Genomic DNA, 15067 nt, shown 5'->3' on the forward strand with positions numbered 1-15067 from the left:
TGTAGAGGCGTAGGCGTGTGGGGTGGTGGTTAGGGGAGGGGGAGGGGTTATAGTTCCATCCATGGACCCACACACTGGAAGTTGGCCAATGCTTCTGGTGACGGGTGCTAGTTGTGCTTCAATAAAGACAGTTTTCATCTGTACATTCGAAAATCTTATAAACAACTATTGCGCGCTCTTAAAATCGAATATAATTTTGATCCTGCTATTTGACTTACATGTAATGTGACACCTAATCCCAGATAATGTGATACTAAAGGGATTTGTGGTCCCAAGGACGGCTACCATTCCCGATGTGCATTAAGACATTGAAATTCTGTCAGAGTTTCTTGCCCCCCGCCCCCCCCCCGAAAAAAATTCTACCGCCCCCCCCCCCCGAACGAAATGAAATTTATATAATTTATGTAGAAAATATATACTTTTAACAGTGTCCGCCCCCCCCCCCCCCCCGAAGAAAGTCTACCCCCCCCCCCCCCCCCCCCCGAAAATTTCAAGTGCCCACCGGAGAAAAATGTCTGGAAAAAACACTGAACTCTGTGCATGTGTACAGTTCAGTATGACCTGCCAATACCACCAACGTTACAGGAGAACCATTTGTACTTTTAAAAATATCTACCCCCCCCCTCCACTCCCCAACCCCATCCCCCAGAAAAAAAATGTCTTACAGTAACAACTTCCTGTCCGTGTCACCTGGCGTATGTCGCGGTCTAAAAAACTGTGCCCCCCCCCCCCCCACCCCTCAATGACGACCAAACTGTTGAGTAACGACCATGTTGCTGGGTTGTATAGAGTTAACCTGTCATTAACGGCGTGTTTTGCTCAACGTCGCTGACGTCACAGCCCGGGTATCGGTGGTTGCCTCTTGTTATCGCCCCTGCAACCAGATTCGGTTGTCTGCCCCTATCTGCTCACATAAACCTATTACCCCCCTTGAGTGCAACCAAACAACATTTTATTTCCCTCACTGTCGCTCCAACATTCTTGTTAATGATGTTGACGGTCAGATAACGACTGGGAGAAACCCCAAACACCGGGTTAGGATAATCTCAGTGCGGGATGTTTTTGCCAGAAAACTATTTCATCCAGAAATTTATCAATTTATTTTCAAATTGAAATGTAAAAAATATAAGGTGCTCATTCCCCCCCCCCCCCCAAATGGTGGGGTATAATAGGCTCACTCTACATACGATCCATGATGTTGAAAATAAACATCATTTATAAATATCAAATAAATAAATAACATTTATAAATATCAAATAAATAAATATCATACCGTGCCAAAAGATTATGATAAATAGCACTTTAAATTACATCAGCTCCGCTATTTTAGAGCGAGGTAGATGATGCCTTATCTGTACTATTAAAAGATGGGGTTAAATATAGAATAGATTGACCAATTAGAACCATACTGTTACATTACAGCTCATTTTTAAAAATGTTCTCAGTGTTGTATAGTTTACTTGAAGAGTCGAATGGGCTTCAATTTTCAGAGAATGTAAAGTTTTCCCTCTGATTATTTGCAATGTTTTACTCCTCTCCATAAATGTATATTTCATGGTGTGTTGTCGATGAAATAGAAAATAGAAAAAAAAGAGGCTTCTTACCAAGGAGACGAAATATGTTTATTTGACCGACTTTTCTATGTAGGATTTTTTTCAATTTTATTTTTTATTGGAAGAAATCAATACGATGGAGCATTTGTTTCTCTGTTTACAGTAACGTACTATTTTAGGTGAACATACGCCACAAACGACTAGGTATATTTTAAAGTTATAATTCTTACCTACTCTTCTGAACCAAGAATATGGGAGAGAGAAATGAACTACAGATGGCAAGTGTTAAATAAACTTTAAGAGTTCATTTTTATAATCAGTTAAGTAAGGTTATAAAACTAGCAAAACAAAACTAATTAAAGTTGATCATGAAAATATCGTTGAAATGAGTAGTAAATGTAAATAAGCGGAAAGAAAGCTCGGGTAAGTTTAAGCGAAGAAATGGCACATTACACTATAGGGCACATTGAAGACACAGCTACACACTGACACACAGTCACAGACGGTGACACATTGTCACAATCTGCCACACCTTGGGACACACTGCCACACACTGTCACACACTGTCACAATCTCCCACACACTGCCACACACTGTCACAATCTCCCACACACAGCCACACACTGTCACAATCTCCCACACACTGCCACACACTGTCACAATCTCCCACACACTGCCACACACTGTCACAATCTCCCACACACTGTCACAATCTCCCACACACTGCCACACACTGTCACAATCTCCCACACACTGTCACAATCTCTAACACTGTCACACAGTGTCACAATCTCCCACACACTGTCACAATCTCCAACACTGTCACAATCTCCCACACACTGTCACAAACTGTCATAATCTCCCACACACTGCCACACACTGTCATAATCTCCCACACACTGTCACAATCTCACACACACTGCCACACACTGTCACACAGTGTCACAATATCCCACACACTGCCACACACTGTCACAATCTCCCACACACTGCCACACACTGTCACAATCTCCCACACACTGTCACACAGTGTCACAATCTCCCACACACTGTCACAATCTCCAACACTGTCACACAGTGTCACAATCTCCCACACACTGTCACAAACTGTCATAATCTCCCACACACTGCCACACACTGTCATAATCTCCCACACACTGTCACAATCTCACACACACTGCCACACACTGTCACACAGTGTCACAATATCCCACACACTGTCACACAGTGTCACAATCTCCCACACACTGCCACAAACTGTCATAATCACCCCACACTGCCACAAACTGTCATAATCTCCCCCACACTGCCACAAACTGTCACAATCTCCCACACACTGTCACAATCTCCCACACACTGTCACAATCTCCAACACTGTCACACAGTGTCACAATCTCCCCCACACTGTCACAAACTGTCACGATCTCCCATACACTGTATCACTTTCTGCCACACACACAGTGAGCCAGTACTTACGAGAAACACTGGAATGTGATCCAGCTGGCCAGTAGAGCTGTACAGGAGATGATGCAACCAATCTTGGTGATCCAGTCCAGGACCTCCTTGTGGACCTTGTCAGTCTGGGGACGGGGGGTAACAGAGAGGACGTGAGGGGGAGCAACAGGGAGAACGTGAGGGGGGGGGCAACAGAGAGAACGTGAGGGGGGGGGGGCAACAGAGAGAACGTGAGGGGGAGCAACAGGGAGAACGTGAGGGGGAGCAACAGGGAGAACGTGAGGGGGGGGCAACAGAGAGAACGTGAGGGGGAGCAACAGGGAGAACGTGAGGGGGAGCAACAGGGAGAACGTGAGGGGGGGGGGTAACAGAGAGAACGTGAGGGGGAGCAACAGGGAGAACGTGAGGGGGACGGGGAGTAACAGAGGAAACGTGAGGGGGAGCAACAGGGAGAACGTGAGGGGGGGGGGGCAACAGAGAGAACGTGAGGGGGAGCAACAGGGAGAACGTGAGGGGGAGCAACAGGGAGAACGTGAGGGGGAGCAACAGGGAGAACGTGAGGGGGAGCAACAGGGAGAACGTGAGGGGGGGGGGCAACAGTGAGAACGTGAGGGGGACGGGGAGTAACAGAGGAAACGTGAGGGGGAGCAACAGAGAGAAGGTAAGGGGGGGGGAGGAACAGAGAGAACGTGAGGGTGGGGGGACAACAGAGAGATGGTGAGGGGGGGGGGGACAACAGAGAGATGGTGAGGGGGAGCAACACAGACAACGTGAGGGGGGGGGACAGACAGAACGTGAGGGGAGGGGGGGGACAACAGAGAGCTGGTGAGGGGGGGGCAACAGAGAGGACGTGAGGGGGTGGGGCGCGACAGACAGAACGTGAGGGGGGGCAACAGAGAGAACATGAGGGAGGGAGCAACGACGTGGCAGAAAAACAGGTCAGGTACAACAAAGACTGGACAAGTATAACAAAGACAAGGACAGGTCAGCTACAAGAAAGACGTAGAAAAAATTCTTACCTTGAGTGCATGCACGTCCAGCAGGATGGCGAAGTTGGTCAAGTGATCACATTCACAGGTTGTGTATGTGGCGTTGGTTGATGCTACCCTACAGCCATCTTGGGACCAGTAGCCGCTTGATGACCTAAACATAGAGCAACGTCTTCATGGTTGCATCCAAACTATACAACACTGTGTGGGTACTAGTGAATGGTGTGCCCATTCATGTTTGTAGATTGTATAGTGATAGTATAGATAGAAGAAGCACATCCAGCATGTCTAAAGAACATAGTTAGAAGAAGAGAACAAAGACAAGAACTTACCCGTCAGAAATTTTCCAAAAGGAGCACAAAGTTCTGTAGCTAGGATCTACTGGCTGTGGACAGATTGGACAATGTTTGATGCAAGTTTTAGGGCCAGCAAAACACAAAGTTTTTAATTTTGTGGGTCTAGAATGTGGATCAATGTTTGATTCAAGTTTTAGGATCAGCAAAGCACAGTTTTTAAGTATGTGTGAGTAGAATGTGAATGGGGAGGTTTATTTATAAACTCTGGTCTTCTATGTAGTAGGAGAGTTATTGGATATTGGTGGACAATAAATACATCAATGGAGCCAGCAAGCAGTTGTCGGTCAACTACGTGGAGTCTCCAGTTAGAGAATGGAAAAATAAACAGCCTGGAGCCACAAAACAGCATAGAGCCACACAACAGCATGGAGCCATAAAACAGCATGGAGCCATAAAACAGCATGGAGCCATAAACAGCTGTTGCAACTATACAGGGAATTGAGCCATCATACTGGGCCAGCAAATAGACCAGGGCGCTAAACGATAGACCACAGAACCTCTACTTAAAAAAACCCTAGACCTCCCTATCTGATATGAATACGTTGTTTGAAAAGTTTGGCTCCAAAACAGTGCCATCTAATTTTTTCCCCAAGCCCAGCTTTGAATAGTTCCAACATAGCATCCCAGAGGCCAACAGAAGACTTCTGTCTTGCTGATAAACAGCAGCCTGACAGAAGCTTGTTGAAACCGCGGCCATTTATCTCAATATTCTATCTGGTCTCGTCCCACTTGTAATAAAAGTTTTCAGGTAACAAACACATGCCTTGTATCCTGTTTAAATATTCTGGACAGGTCCCCTTTTATCTACATCTTCAAAACAACATCTTTAGGAAACTCATTTATAATTTACTAATTTATAATTTATTTACTTAAATAAGTTTATGTTAAAAAATATTTGAATAGCTATACCGTGACATGTTTCATCCTGAAGGTCACAGGTTTTGGAAGCTTGTGCGTATGTCCATCTGCCCCTAGTGAGGCGCTGAGTATGTAGCTCGCTATGTGGAGTCTGATATCAGACTTCTCCTCCATTCTCTCTTTCTTCTTGGAGGATTTCTCCTCAACGTTCACTTCCGGGTCAGTTTTTGTCTTTGGTTTCTCTTGGACCCCCAGGATGTCGGCCATGGAGTAATGAGTCATAAAAACAACCTTGGCCAGTTCACCTTCTGTAAGGTCAAAGATCAAACAATATACGTATATCTCAGTCATTAGGCCTAAACTAATTAGATGCATGTAGCATATATTTTATGGTGATTGTATTTTAGTAAGTTAGTTTAAAAGTAAATTGAAAAAGAAAATTATCCGACCTTTGTTAAAGATGAACAAAGTTTCTTTAGGAATGGTGAACGATGTTTCTGATTGGTCAGTTGTATAGACCAGTTCTGTCTTGTTCTCCTTGGTGAACGTGTCTTCACTGATCACGTGTAGTTTTAGATCTGGCAAAACAAAAATTCGACATTTCACAACGAAGTCCATGCTGCTTGTTTGAAACTTTCATAAGAAATATTTGAATTTTGGTATTTAAATTTAGTAGCTAAGACATACCAAAACTGCTTTTTGTTAAATAATGCCTTAATTTATTTGGCAACAGAGTAGGTTATAAAAGTAGACAACATAAGTACCAGATATGAACAAAGGCTGCACACCAATCATATTACTAAAAGGTGGTTGTGTATTAAATTTCAGACGATATATCCCCCCCCCCCGTCCCCATCTTGGACTGCTGATTGGGAGGGGGGCAAATCTACAACTGAAACATTCCATCATACGCCCTGATGACGTAATAGATAAACTTCCAGGTAAATTAAATGTTGGTGCTACATAGCACAGTCTGGGTGCTAGATGGTGCTATCTGCTGGGTGCTAGATGGTGCTATCTGCTGGGTGCTAGATGGTGCTATCTGCTGGGTGCTAGATGGTGCTATCTTCTGGGTGCTAGATGGTGCTATCTGCTGGGTGCTAGATGGTGCTATCTGCTGGGTGCTAGATGGTGCTATCTGCTGGGTGCTAGATGGTGCTGTCTGCTGGGTGCTAGATGGTGCTATCTGCTGGGTGCTAGATGGTGCTATCTGCTGGGTGCTAGATGGTGCTATCTGCTGGGTGCTAGATGGTGCTGTCTGCTGGGTGCTAGATGGTGCTATCTGCTGGGTGCTAGATGGTGCTGTCTGCTGGGTGCTAGATGGTGCTGTCTGCTGGGTGCTAGATGGTGCTATCTGCTGGGTGCTAGATGGTGCTGTCTGCTGGGTGCTAGATGGTGCTATCTGCTGGGTGCTAGATGGTGCTGTCTGCTGGGTGCTAGATGGTGCTATCTGCTGGGTGCTAGATGGTGCTATCTGCTGGGTGCTAGATGGTGCTGTCTGCTGGGTGCTAGATGGTGCTGTCTGCTGGGTGCTAGATGGTGCTGTCTGCTGGGTGCTACCACAGACAATCTCCCCTCGACCTAGTGCCTACAAGACGCAGCACCTGTAACCAGATCATCTACCTGCATACTGCCACTTAGGGCATGACCTGACATGCTTATCCATAGAGTATGACCTGGTACACTCCCCATATGGTATAACCTGACATGCTTCTCCCTTTGGGGATTGTACCAGGTCATGACCTGCCGTGCTACCCAAAATTGTATATTCTTGAAGTATCCCACTCACAAAATACAACGATAAATCAAAGACTATTTTTAGCAAGTCTCCATCTTTACTCAGACAATGTTTTGTCCAAAACAATCAGCCTGTAGATAAGCAACTGTCCAATCAAACAGCCTGTAGATAAGCAACTATCCAATCAACATCCAGACAGCCCAGCTCACACTCACCGATATTCTCATCTTGTTGAGTTATCACAATCGGTTGCTTAATTTCCTCTGCCATGGCTAACGTCGCTGTCTCCATGGCAACCAGAAGTGTTGATGCCGAGTTGACCTTATCTACCTGCGTCATTTCCTCCCACATGGCTGATTTGTTGGTGGAGACGAGATTACTTCCTGCTGCGATGACATTCTGAAAGAGGGTGGAAGTGAAGACGGAGATGATAGTTGGTGGACTCCAACCATAAACCTGGCCTGTCTGAGCATGCGCGACTTTTATTAGCGCGAGATGCGAGGTCAAGGTCAGGATATGCGGGCTTCATTACATGAGGAATGAGGTGAATTGGCGGGCTTAATTACACGGGGAATGAGGTGAATTGGCAGGCTTCATTACATGGGGAATGAGGTGAATTGGCAGGCTTCCTTACATGGGGAATGAGGTGAATTGGCAGGCTTCCTTACATGGGGAATGGGGTGGATTGGCAGGCTTCATTACATGGGGAATGGGGTGAATTGGCAGTTTGAGGTGAAAACGATTTCTTTTTTAAGAAGTTGAGTGGATTACTACAGGTGAGCTGATATCATCTGATTTTGGGGGGGGGGGGGGGGTACTGGGGTGTTTATATTGGGGCGCTGGAGTGTTTGGCAGTGTTGTGGTACTAGGCTGTCTGTGGGGGTTTTGGAGTGTTTATATTCGGGCACTGAGGTATTTCGTTGTATTGGGCTACTTTAGTGTGAAGATAGGACCACTGGGGTGTTAGGATGTGATGGAGTATAGAGGCATCTATATATTTTGGGTACTGGGTTTGTTTGATAAGGGTGCAGTGGTGGACTGGTAAAGATATCACGTGGTTCCCGGGAACAGGGGTGTACTAGGCATATTAGTGCTTTGCTTAAGAAATAATTTGTAACGTGAATTCCCATCAAGTTGATGAGGATCACCAGGATTTGATGGGGACAAAATGCACAATGAAAATTTCAATCTGAGATTTTAGCAATTTAAAAACTTCCCCCGGGTCTATTGGACCCAGTCAGTGCAGCCCTGCTTGTGTATTAGGGTACTGTGATATTAATATTGGGGTACGGGGGGGGCTTACATGTTATTGTGCCAGCCAAAGTTGTAGGGTGAGTAATGCTAAGAGATAAAGATGACGGAGGGCTAAATAGATATCAGTATCTGGAAGCACTCACATCGACAATGTCCTTAATCTCCTGGATGTCTTTGGGAGGGGCGTTGGCTTTTTTCTTGGTGACTAACGTTAGAACTTGTGATGTGACTAACACATCCTCCATTGTTGTTTCTTTCGCAGTCGTCACTTCTTTGATCTGTGACGTCATCTCTACCACTTCTTCGCCGCTAGGTGGAGGCTCTGTTGGTTTCGTTTCATTTGTTGATGTTGATGGTGTTTCTACTTTGGTAGCCTGTGGACGAAAATTGTGGAATGTTGTAGAAACGGTATCGTGGGTATGTATGTGATTTTGTCTGTTAGCGTTCCTTAGGGTTGGTCTTCTCATTGGTCTGGTTTGTGTATGTGATTTTGTTTGTTAGCATTCCTTAGGGTTTGTCTTCTCATTGGTCTGGTTTGTGTATGTGATTTTGTCTGTTAGCATTCCTTAGGGTTGGTGTACTCATTGGTCTGGTTTGTGTATGTGATTTTGTCTGTTAGCATTCCTTAGGGTTGGTGTACTCATTGGTCTGGTTTGTGTATGTGATTTTGTCTGTTAGCATTCCTTAGGGTTGGTGTTATCACTGGTCTGGTTTGTGTATGTGATTTTGTCTGTTAGCATTCCTTAGGGTTGGTGTTATCACTGGTCTGGTTTGTGTATGTGATTTTGTCTGTTAGCATTCCTTAGGGTTGTTGTTATCACTGGTCTGGTTTGTGTATGTGATTTTGTTTGTTAGCATTCCTTAGGGTTGGTGTTCTCATGGGTCTGGTTTGTGTATGTGATTTTGTCTGTTAGCATTCCTTAGGGTTGGTGTTCTCATGGGTCTGGTTTGTGTATGTGTGCTGACCAGAGGAATACCAGATCGATGATTCAGGACTTGACAACTTCCCTGACACAACACTGCAGCTTCAGCCACTTACCAGGTTCATGACACCACACCTAAGCTGCTTCAACAACTAACAGGTGACTCACCAGGTTCAATATTTTCTGCAGCTTCTCATCCACACACCCAGAAACATCAGGCTGACCAATCCAACAGACTTTTGTCTCTTGTTGGCTACAGGCCCACGTCGCTGTACCTGGGATTGGAGCAATAAAAAAATTATATTATTTATATATTTGTTTGGATTTGCTTGCACAAACATAAAATACAAACAGTGTTTCTTCCAGACTTTTTTCTCCGCGGGGGCACTTGAAATTTTCGGGGGCAGGGCGGTAGACTTTTTTCGGGAGGGGGGGGGGGGGCGCAGAGTGTTAAAAGTATATATTTTCTATATAAATTATATAAATTTCATTTCGTTCGGGGTTGCCTGGAAGGAACTCTGAATACAAATACCTTCTCAGCATTAATTTTTTAACAAGCAGCATAAAAACAGCAGTACCAGCCTTTTCTATTTTTACAGCGGAATTTAATGTATTTGGTACCACAAACATAAAAGACAAATACATAATGAGCATTGGTTTTGAAACAAGCAGCATAAAAGAAGTGGTACCAACCTTTTCTATTTTTACAGCAGAATTTAATGTATTTGGTACCACAAACATAAAGACAAATAGACAAATACATAATGAGCATTAGTTTTGTAGCATAAAACCAGTGGCACCTACCTTTTCTGTTTTTACAACGGACTTGAGCTGTTTGACCAGGAAGTGTAGATGGCCAGTTGACTGAACCAATGGTTGTGTTGGGACACACACGAGGGTTGGTGTAAAAAGTTTCAGCAGTGATTAATTGTTCCATTAAATTGGAGCCAAAACTTGGGATGTAGCAGTTTTTATAAGCTTTTAGTTTGGTTTCTACAGAGCTGGTGGTGGTAGTGCTGGCAGGTGTGGTGGTTGGTCTCTTGGTAGGTCGGTTTGGTGTGGTGATTGGTGTCGTGGTTGTCTTCCTGGATGTGGTAGTGCTTGCTGTTGTTGTTGTGGTAGTAGTTGTTCTACTGGTGGTTGGTGTTGTAACTGTGGTAGTTGACGTTGGTGATGGTTTCTGAGTTGTGCTTCAGAAAAGAAAAAGAAAACTTGAAAACTTTGAATTAAGGTAGAGCTCAGATATTTCAACCACACAGATGGGACATGATGTAAGCCACACCCACACAGATGGGACATGATGTAAGCCACACCCACACAGATGGGACATGATGTTAGTCACACCCACATAGATGGGACATGATGTAAGCCACACCCACACAGATGGGACATGATGTAAGCCACACCCACATAGATGGGAGATAATGTAAGCCACACCCACACAGATGGGACATAATGTAAGCCACACCCACATAGATGGGACATAATGTAAGCCACACACACATAGATGGGACATGATGTAAGACACACCCACATAGATGGGACATGATGTAGTTCTCACCTTACTGTGCTCGAGCTAGTGCTGGACTGACTTGAAACTTCTGGAACTTTCTCCTTACGAGAAACTTCTGGAGCTTTGTGTGTGTTGACTGTAGGGGTCTTTTCTGTTGGTGGATGGACGTAGACTGTTGGTTTAGTTGTTCCTTGTGTTGCTGATGTGTTGTTGACATTTCCAGGGGTGGCAGATTTTGGGATGGATGGGTCGAGGCGGATAGTTCCTGTGGGTAGCACGCTGCTGTCTGCTATCTGCATGTCTGGAGTTGTAGTGGCGGTTTGGGGGCGGGCAGTAACTGAAATATAGTGATAGCATCAGTCATGTCTTAGAGAGTATCATCAGTCATGTCTTAAAGAATAACATCAGTGATTTCTTAGAGAATAACATCAGTCATGTCTTACAGGATAATATCAGTCATGTATTAGATGATCCCATCAGTCATATCGTATGGACATTATTGTTCCTTTCCATCCACGTCTTGAGCTAGATCATGTCGAATAGTTCTCTAATCAAAATGGATGATTTATGAGCAGACCCTGAGTGATGGACAACCACAGGACCTGACAACCACAGGACCTGACAACCACAGGACCTGACAACCACAGGACCTGACAACCACAGGACCTGACAACCACTGGACCTGACAACCACTGGACCTGACAACCACAGGACCTGACAACCACAGGACCTGACAACCACAGGACCTGACAACCACAGGACCTGACAACCACAGGACCTGACAACCACAGGACCTGACATTCACAGGACCTGACAACCACAGGACCTGACAACCACAGGACCTGACAACCATAGGACCTAACAACAACAGAACCTGACAACCACAGGACCTGACAACCACAGGACCTGACAACCAGTGGACCTGACAACCACAGGACCTGACAACCAGTGGACCTGACAACCACAGGACCTGACAACCATAGGACCTAACAACCACAGAACCTGACAACCACAGGACCTGACAACCACAGGACCTGACTACAGGACCTGACAACCACAGAACCTGACACCATCTACTGTCAACCTGTAGGTCATGAAACAGCAGTTGTGTACAGCCTGATCCATTAGATGGCTACGACCGCCTGATGTTTGATTTATGAATGGCCGAGTGGAGCTAGCGAGTAGGTCAGGAACCCCCCCCCCCCCTCCCCTGCCCCCAGTCGACACTACAATGTCCTTTTTGTTTGGGTATTCAGTTTGTAGGTAAATGTTTTCAATATGTCAGGATGGTATGTTTCAAAGTTTGAGTAATTTCATTCTCCACAACTTGATAATTATTTTATGACTTATCACCATTTATTTATTAGAGTAAATGTAAACTTAGAGTTATTAGGGGAAAAAAGGAATGTAAGTACTATACAAATATATTTTTTTTAAATGAAGAAAAAATAATTTGCATAGAAATAATATATTACTTTATTTTTTAATTTTTAAAATAAAAATTTGAATATTGACAAAATTTGATTGTATATACAGTTGGCAGTAGAAAAATAGAATGTTACATTGTATTGTAATCTGCAGCAGTAAAAAAAAAACTTGGTCACAGTACAGAAACATGTACTCATGTCATTGACATCAAATCACAATTTTGTTTCTAGTAGAGTTCACATGTAGGCGGATGGACGGCTTATACAAGTTTGTCAAACTTATTCACACTTTGTATTGCCAGTGAAAAGTATTCACAAACTACTGTGACAGTGTTGGACTGTCTCAATAGTAAAATATTAGAAACGGTGTGAAAAATAAATCACCTTTTAAATAAATTTGAAATATTTCTTTTTAAATTTATCACATAAAATTATTAAAGCATATGATATATTATCTGATATTGTTTAAATGTAAATATTTTGGTCAGTAATATATTAGTTGTATAAAATATTTCTGTACAAAGTCTGGCCAACACTTGCATATGGAGCAGTGAGTGTAGGCTAAGAGTGTCAGTGTGAGCATGATTTAGTAAGGTCAGTTTACAGCAGCTAATCTTGATCTATGTACAGTCAAACATTGGAGCTAATCTTGGTGTCAAATATACATTTGAAAGCCAGTTACACATTGAGGCGAAAACAAAACAAAAACCATAACCATTCTACTTTTAAAGCATTTTCAGTTGAACCTTTGAGCAAAGTAAAAGAACAAACTATTGCACTTTTAAAACTAGGTACAATTTAACTTGGTGTTGAAGAAAAAAAAAATACACTGAACTTTTAGAATGCCGGATAAAAATTTAAAACTTGGTCCAAAGTAAGATCCGTGTAATTTTTAAAGCTAGTGTAAACACAATTTTGATAAAAATGGTTGACTTTGATTGTCAGCGTTTTAAATATTGTTGTAAATATCAATAACACAAAAATGGTCTGATTTAACAAACGTTTGACAGAATATCGTGACGGACAGACGTTGATACATGACGTTTGATAGGTTTTTCATTGGCTTCAACAAATTATTGTTCTCATGTCGTTGTTTCACTAAGGATTTCCTATTGACTAAATCAGGGCACTTGAAAGCTACATAATTCCTCAGTTTAAATTCTACTTGGCTGATCTTGAACCCAATATGTATGTTTGTCTGTGCCGACGAAAAACTGGTTTGATTTTGTTTTAGTTCTCAGTTCGCTGTTTGTTGTCTATGACATTTGAATATAATTGTTATGTAGTGTGGTCTAGACGTTCAGTGTAACTAGTTGTTGCAGTTGCCGCGTTGTTTTAGCTGATCAATTTCTATCTCAACTTTGGCCTGTGACCTGGCCAGGTACTGGTTGTTGAGGGTGAGAGAAGCTTCGTACAGCCTGGCCACTTTGTCATAGTATGCCACCTTGGCCTGATTGGCGTTGATCTCACTCTGAAGGTACTCCTTGTACAAGGTGTCGTCAGTGTTCAGCAGCCGTTTGGCCAGGAGATTGGGGTCCAAGTTTGACGTCACACACGGCTGACCCTCGACTGACGGTTCAGGTTCAACCTGAGGTGGGGGCATGGCCGAGCCCACGACCGTTTCTTCCGTTGAGAACGTCGTGACGGTGATGGCCGAGCGTTCAGAAACTGGGGAAGACAGGTGGGAAATAACAGAACCTCGTTCTGGAGATGGAACTTCCAAAGCCATGCATGTTGACCTACTTTAGCCTCCTGTGGGGATCTAAGGGTTAATTAAGCTCACGTGAGCTCACAGTGTTAGATTTCTTGCATGAAGCCATCGATACCACAGTGCATTAGGACCACAAGAGTTCTGTGTTCTGTTAGTAATTTTAAAAACAGCCAACAAAGCCAATCTTTTGAGTTAAACAAAAAACAAATGGAAGAATAAAAAGGTTAAGCAAGTCAAGTTAAACACGTCGAGTTAGGGTTAACACGTCAATAAAGCAGGTCACTAGGTCAAACAACAGATCAGGGGAGGGAACTAAACTTCGTATATCACTTTCATAGAAATATTGAAATGATAAAGTTCTTATGACTAAACAATTAGGAGCCTTGAAATAAAAGCAAATTTTTGAAAAAAAATATATGCATCGTGTAGTGCAAAGGTGAAGTTAGACTGTTTAGTTTATTTTTTATTTTTCTTTAGAAAAGTGACAAAATCAACGTCACAGGTAAAACACACAAGCAGGACCGTAACAAACATCACAAACATCACAAGCAGACGTCACAGTTAGACTTTACCAGCAGAAGTCTCTAGCAGACGTCAAGTACTTACTTTGTGTGTATTCACAGATGTAGGGCAGTGTGTCGTCACAGTCATGTAGAACAAGTTGAAACTGGTTGGGTTGTAAATTTATTGCGCTACAGTCGTATCTTCTTCTGTTGGGTTTTATTATTGATCTGTGGAGAAATATTGTGTTGGATTTGGTAGAGATGGTGTGTTGTTGGATTTGGTAGAGATGATATTTTGTTGACTTTGGTTATAGAGTTATTGGTCTGTGGAGAGGGGGTCGGCGTGGTCGAGTCGGTAAAGCTCATGGTTGCTAAAGCGAAAAGTCTCGAGTTCGAACCCTCGGGCAGATGAGGCAAGTTAGCTGGGGACAGCCACTCTTCTAGGAGAGACAACTCCAAAATTAAACAACTGCTGCCTTGTAGTTTGTTCTCGGTTGGGCAAAGGCTATGGAAGCAAATCCAAAAAGAAAAGCAGGCTGAAATCGGAGTCAATGGCCTCAATGGCGCATAACCAGTTGACACGTAACGCTTAATTGTGTTGGAGGCGTGGTCGAGTTGTCATGGTTGATAAATTCGGACAAAGTCTCGAGTTCAACCCCACTGGCAGATAAATCTCGATCCCCTTCAACACTAATAATTAAGAACGAAGAAGAAGAAGAAAAGGTCTGTGGAGAGGTGCTATTTTGTTGGATTTGGTTATTGAGTTATAGGTCTAGAGCAGGGGTCT

At 43.5% G+C, this 15067-nt stretch overlaps 1 protein-coding gene across 1 annotated transcript in view; it reads right to left on the reverse strand.

Moving 5' to 3' along the window:
• LOC131928251 (adhesion G protein-coupled receptor L4) overlaps positions 1-15067 on the reverse strand; it is a 60719-nt gene that overhangs the window by 17656 nt on the left and 27996 nt on the right. Inside the window, exons 4-14 of the mRNA XM_059284218.1 lie at positions 14384-14508; positions 10688-10976; positions 9931-10316; positions 9295-9401; positions 8347-8577; positions 7165-7348; positions 5661-5789; positions 5263-5519; positions 4330-4382; positions 4028-4151; positions 3030-3133 (exon numbers count right to left, since the gene is read on the reverse strand). Of these exons, the coding sequence (XP_059140201.1) occupies positions 3030-3133; positions 4028-4151; positions 4330-4382; positions 5263-5519; positions 5661-5789; positions 7165-7348; positions 8347-8577; positions 9295-9401; positions 9931-10316; positions 10688-10976; positions 14384-14508 (1989 nt within the window). The remainder of the gene's footprint in view (positions 1-3029; positions 3134-4027; positions 4152-4329; positions 4383-5262; positions 5520-5660; positions 5790-7164; positions 7349-8346; positions 8578-9294; positions 9402-9930; positions 10317-10687; positions 10977-14383; positions 14509-15067) is intronic.

This window comes from Physella acuta, unplaced genomic scaffold (assembly GCF_028476545.2).
Source record: "Physella acuta isolate Inbredline_101_S28 unplaced genomic scaffold, ASM2847654v3 ptg001480l, whole genome shotgun sequence".
In the NCBI taxonomy this organism is placed as follows: domain Eukaryota; kingdom Metazoa; phylum Mollusca; class Gastropoda; family Physidae; genus Physella; species Physella acuta.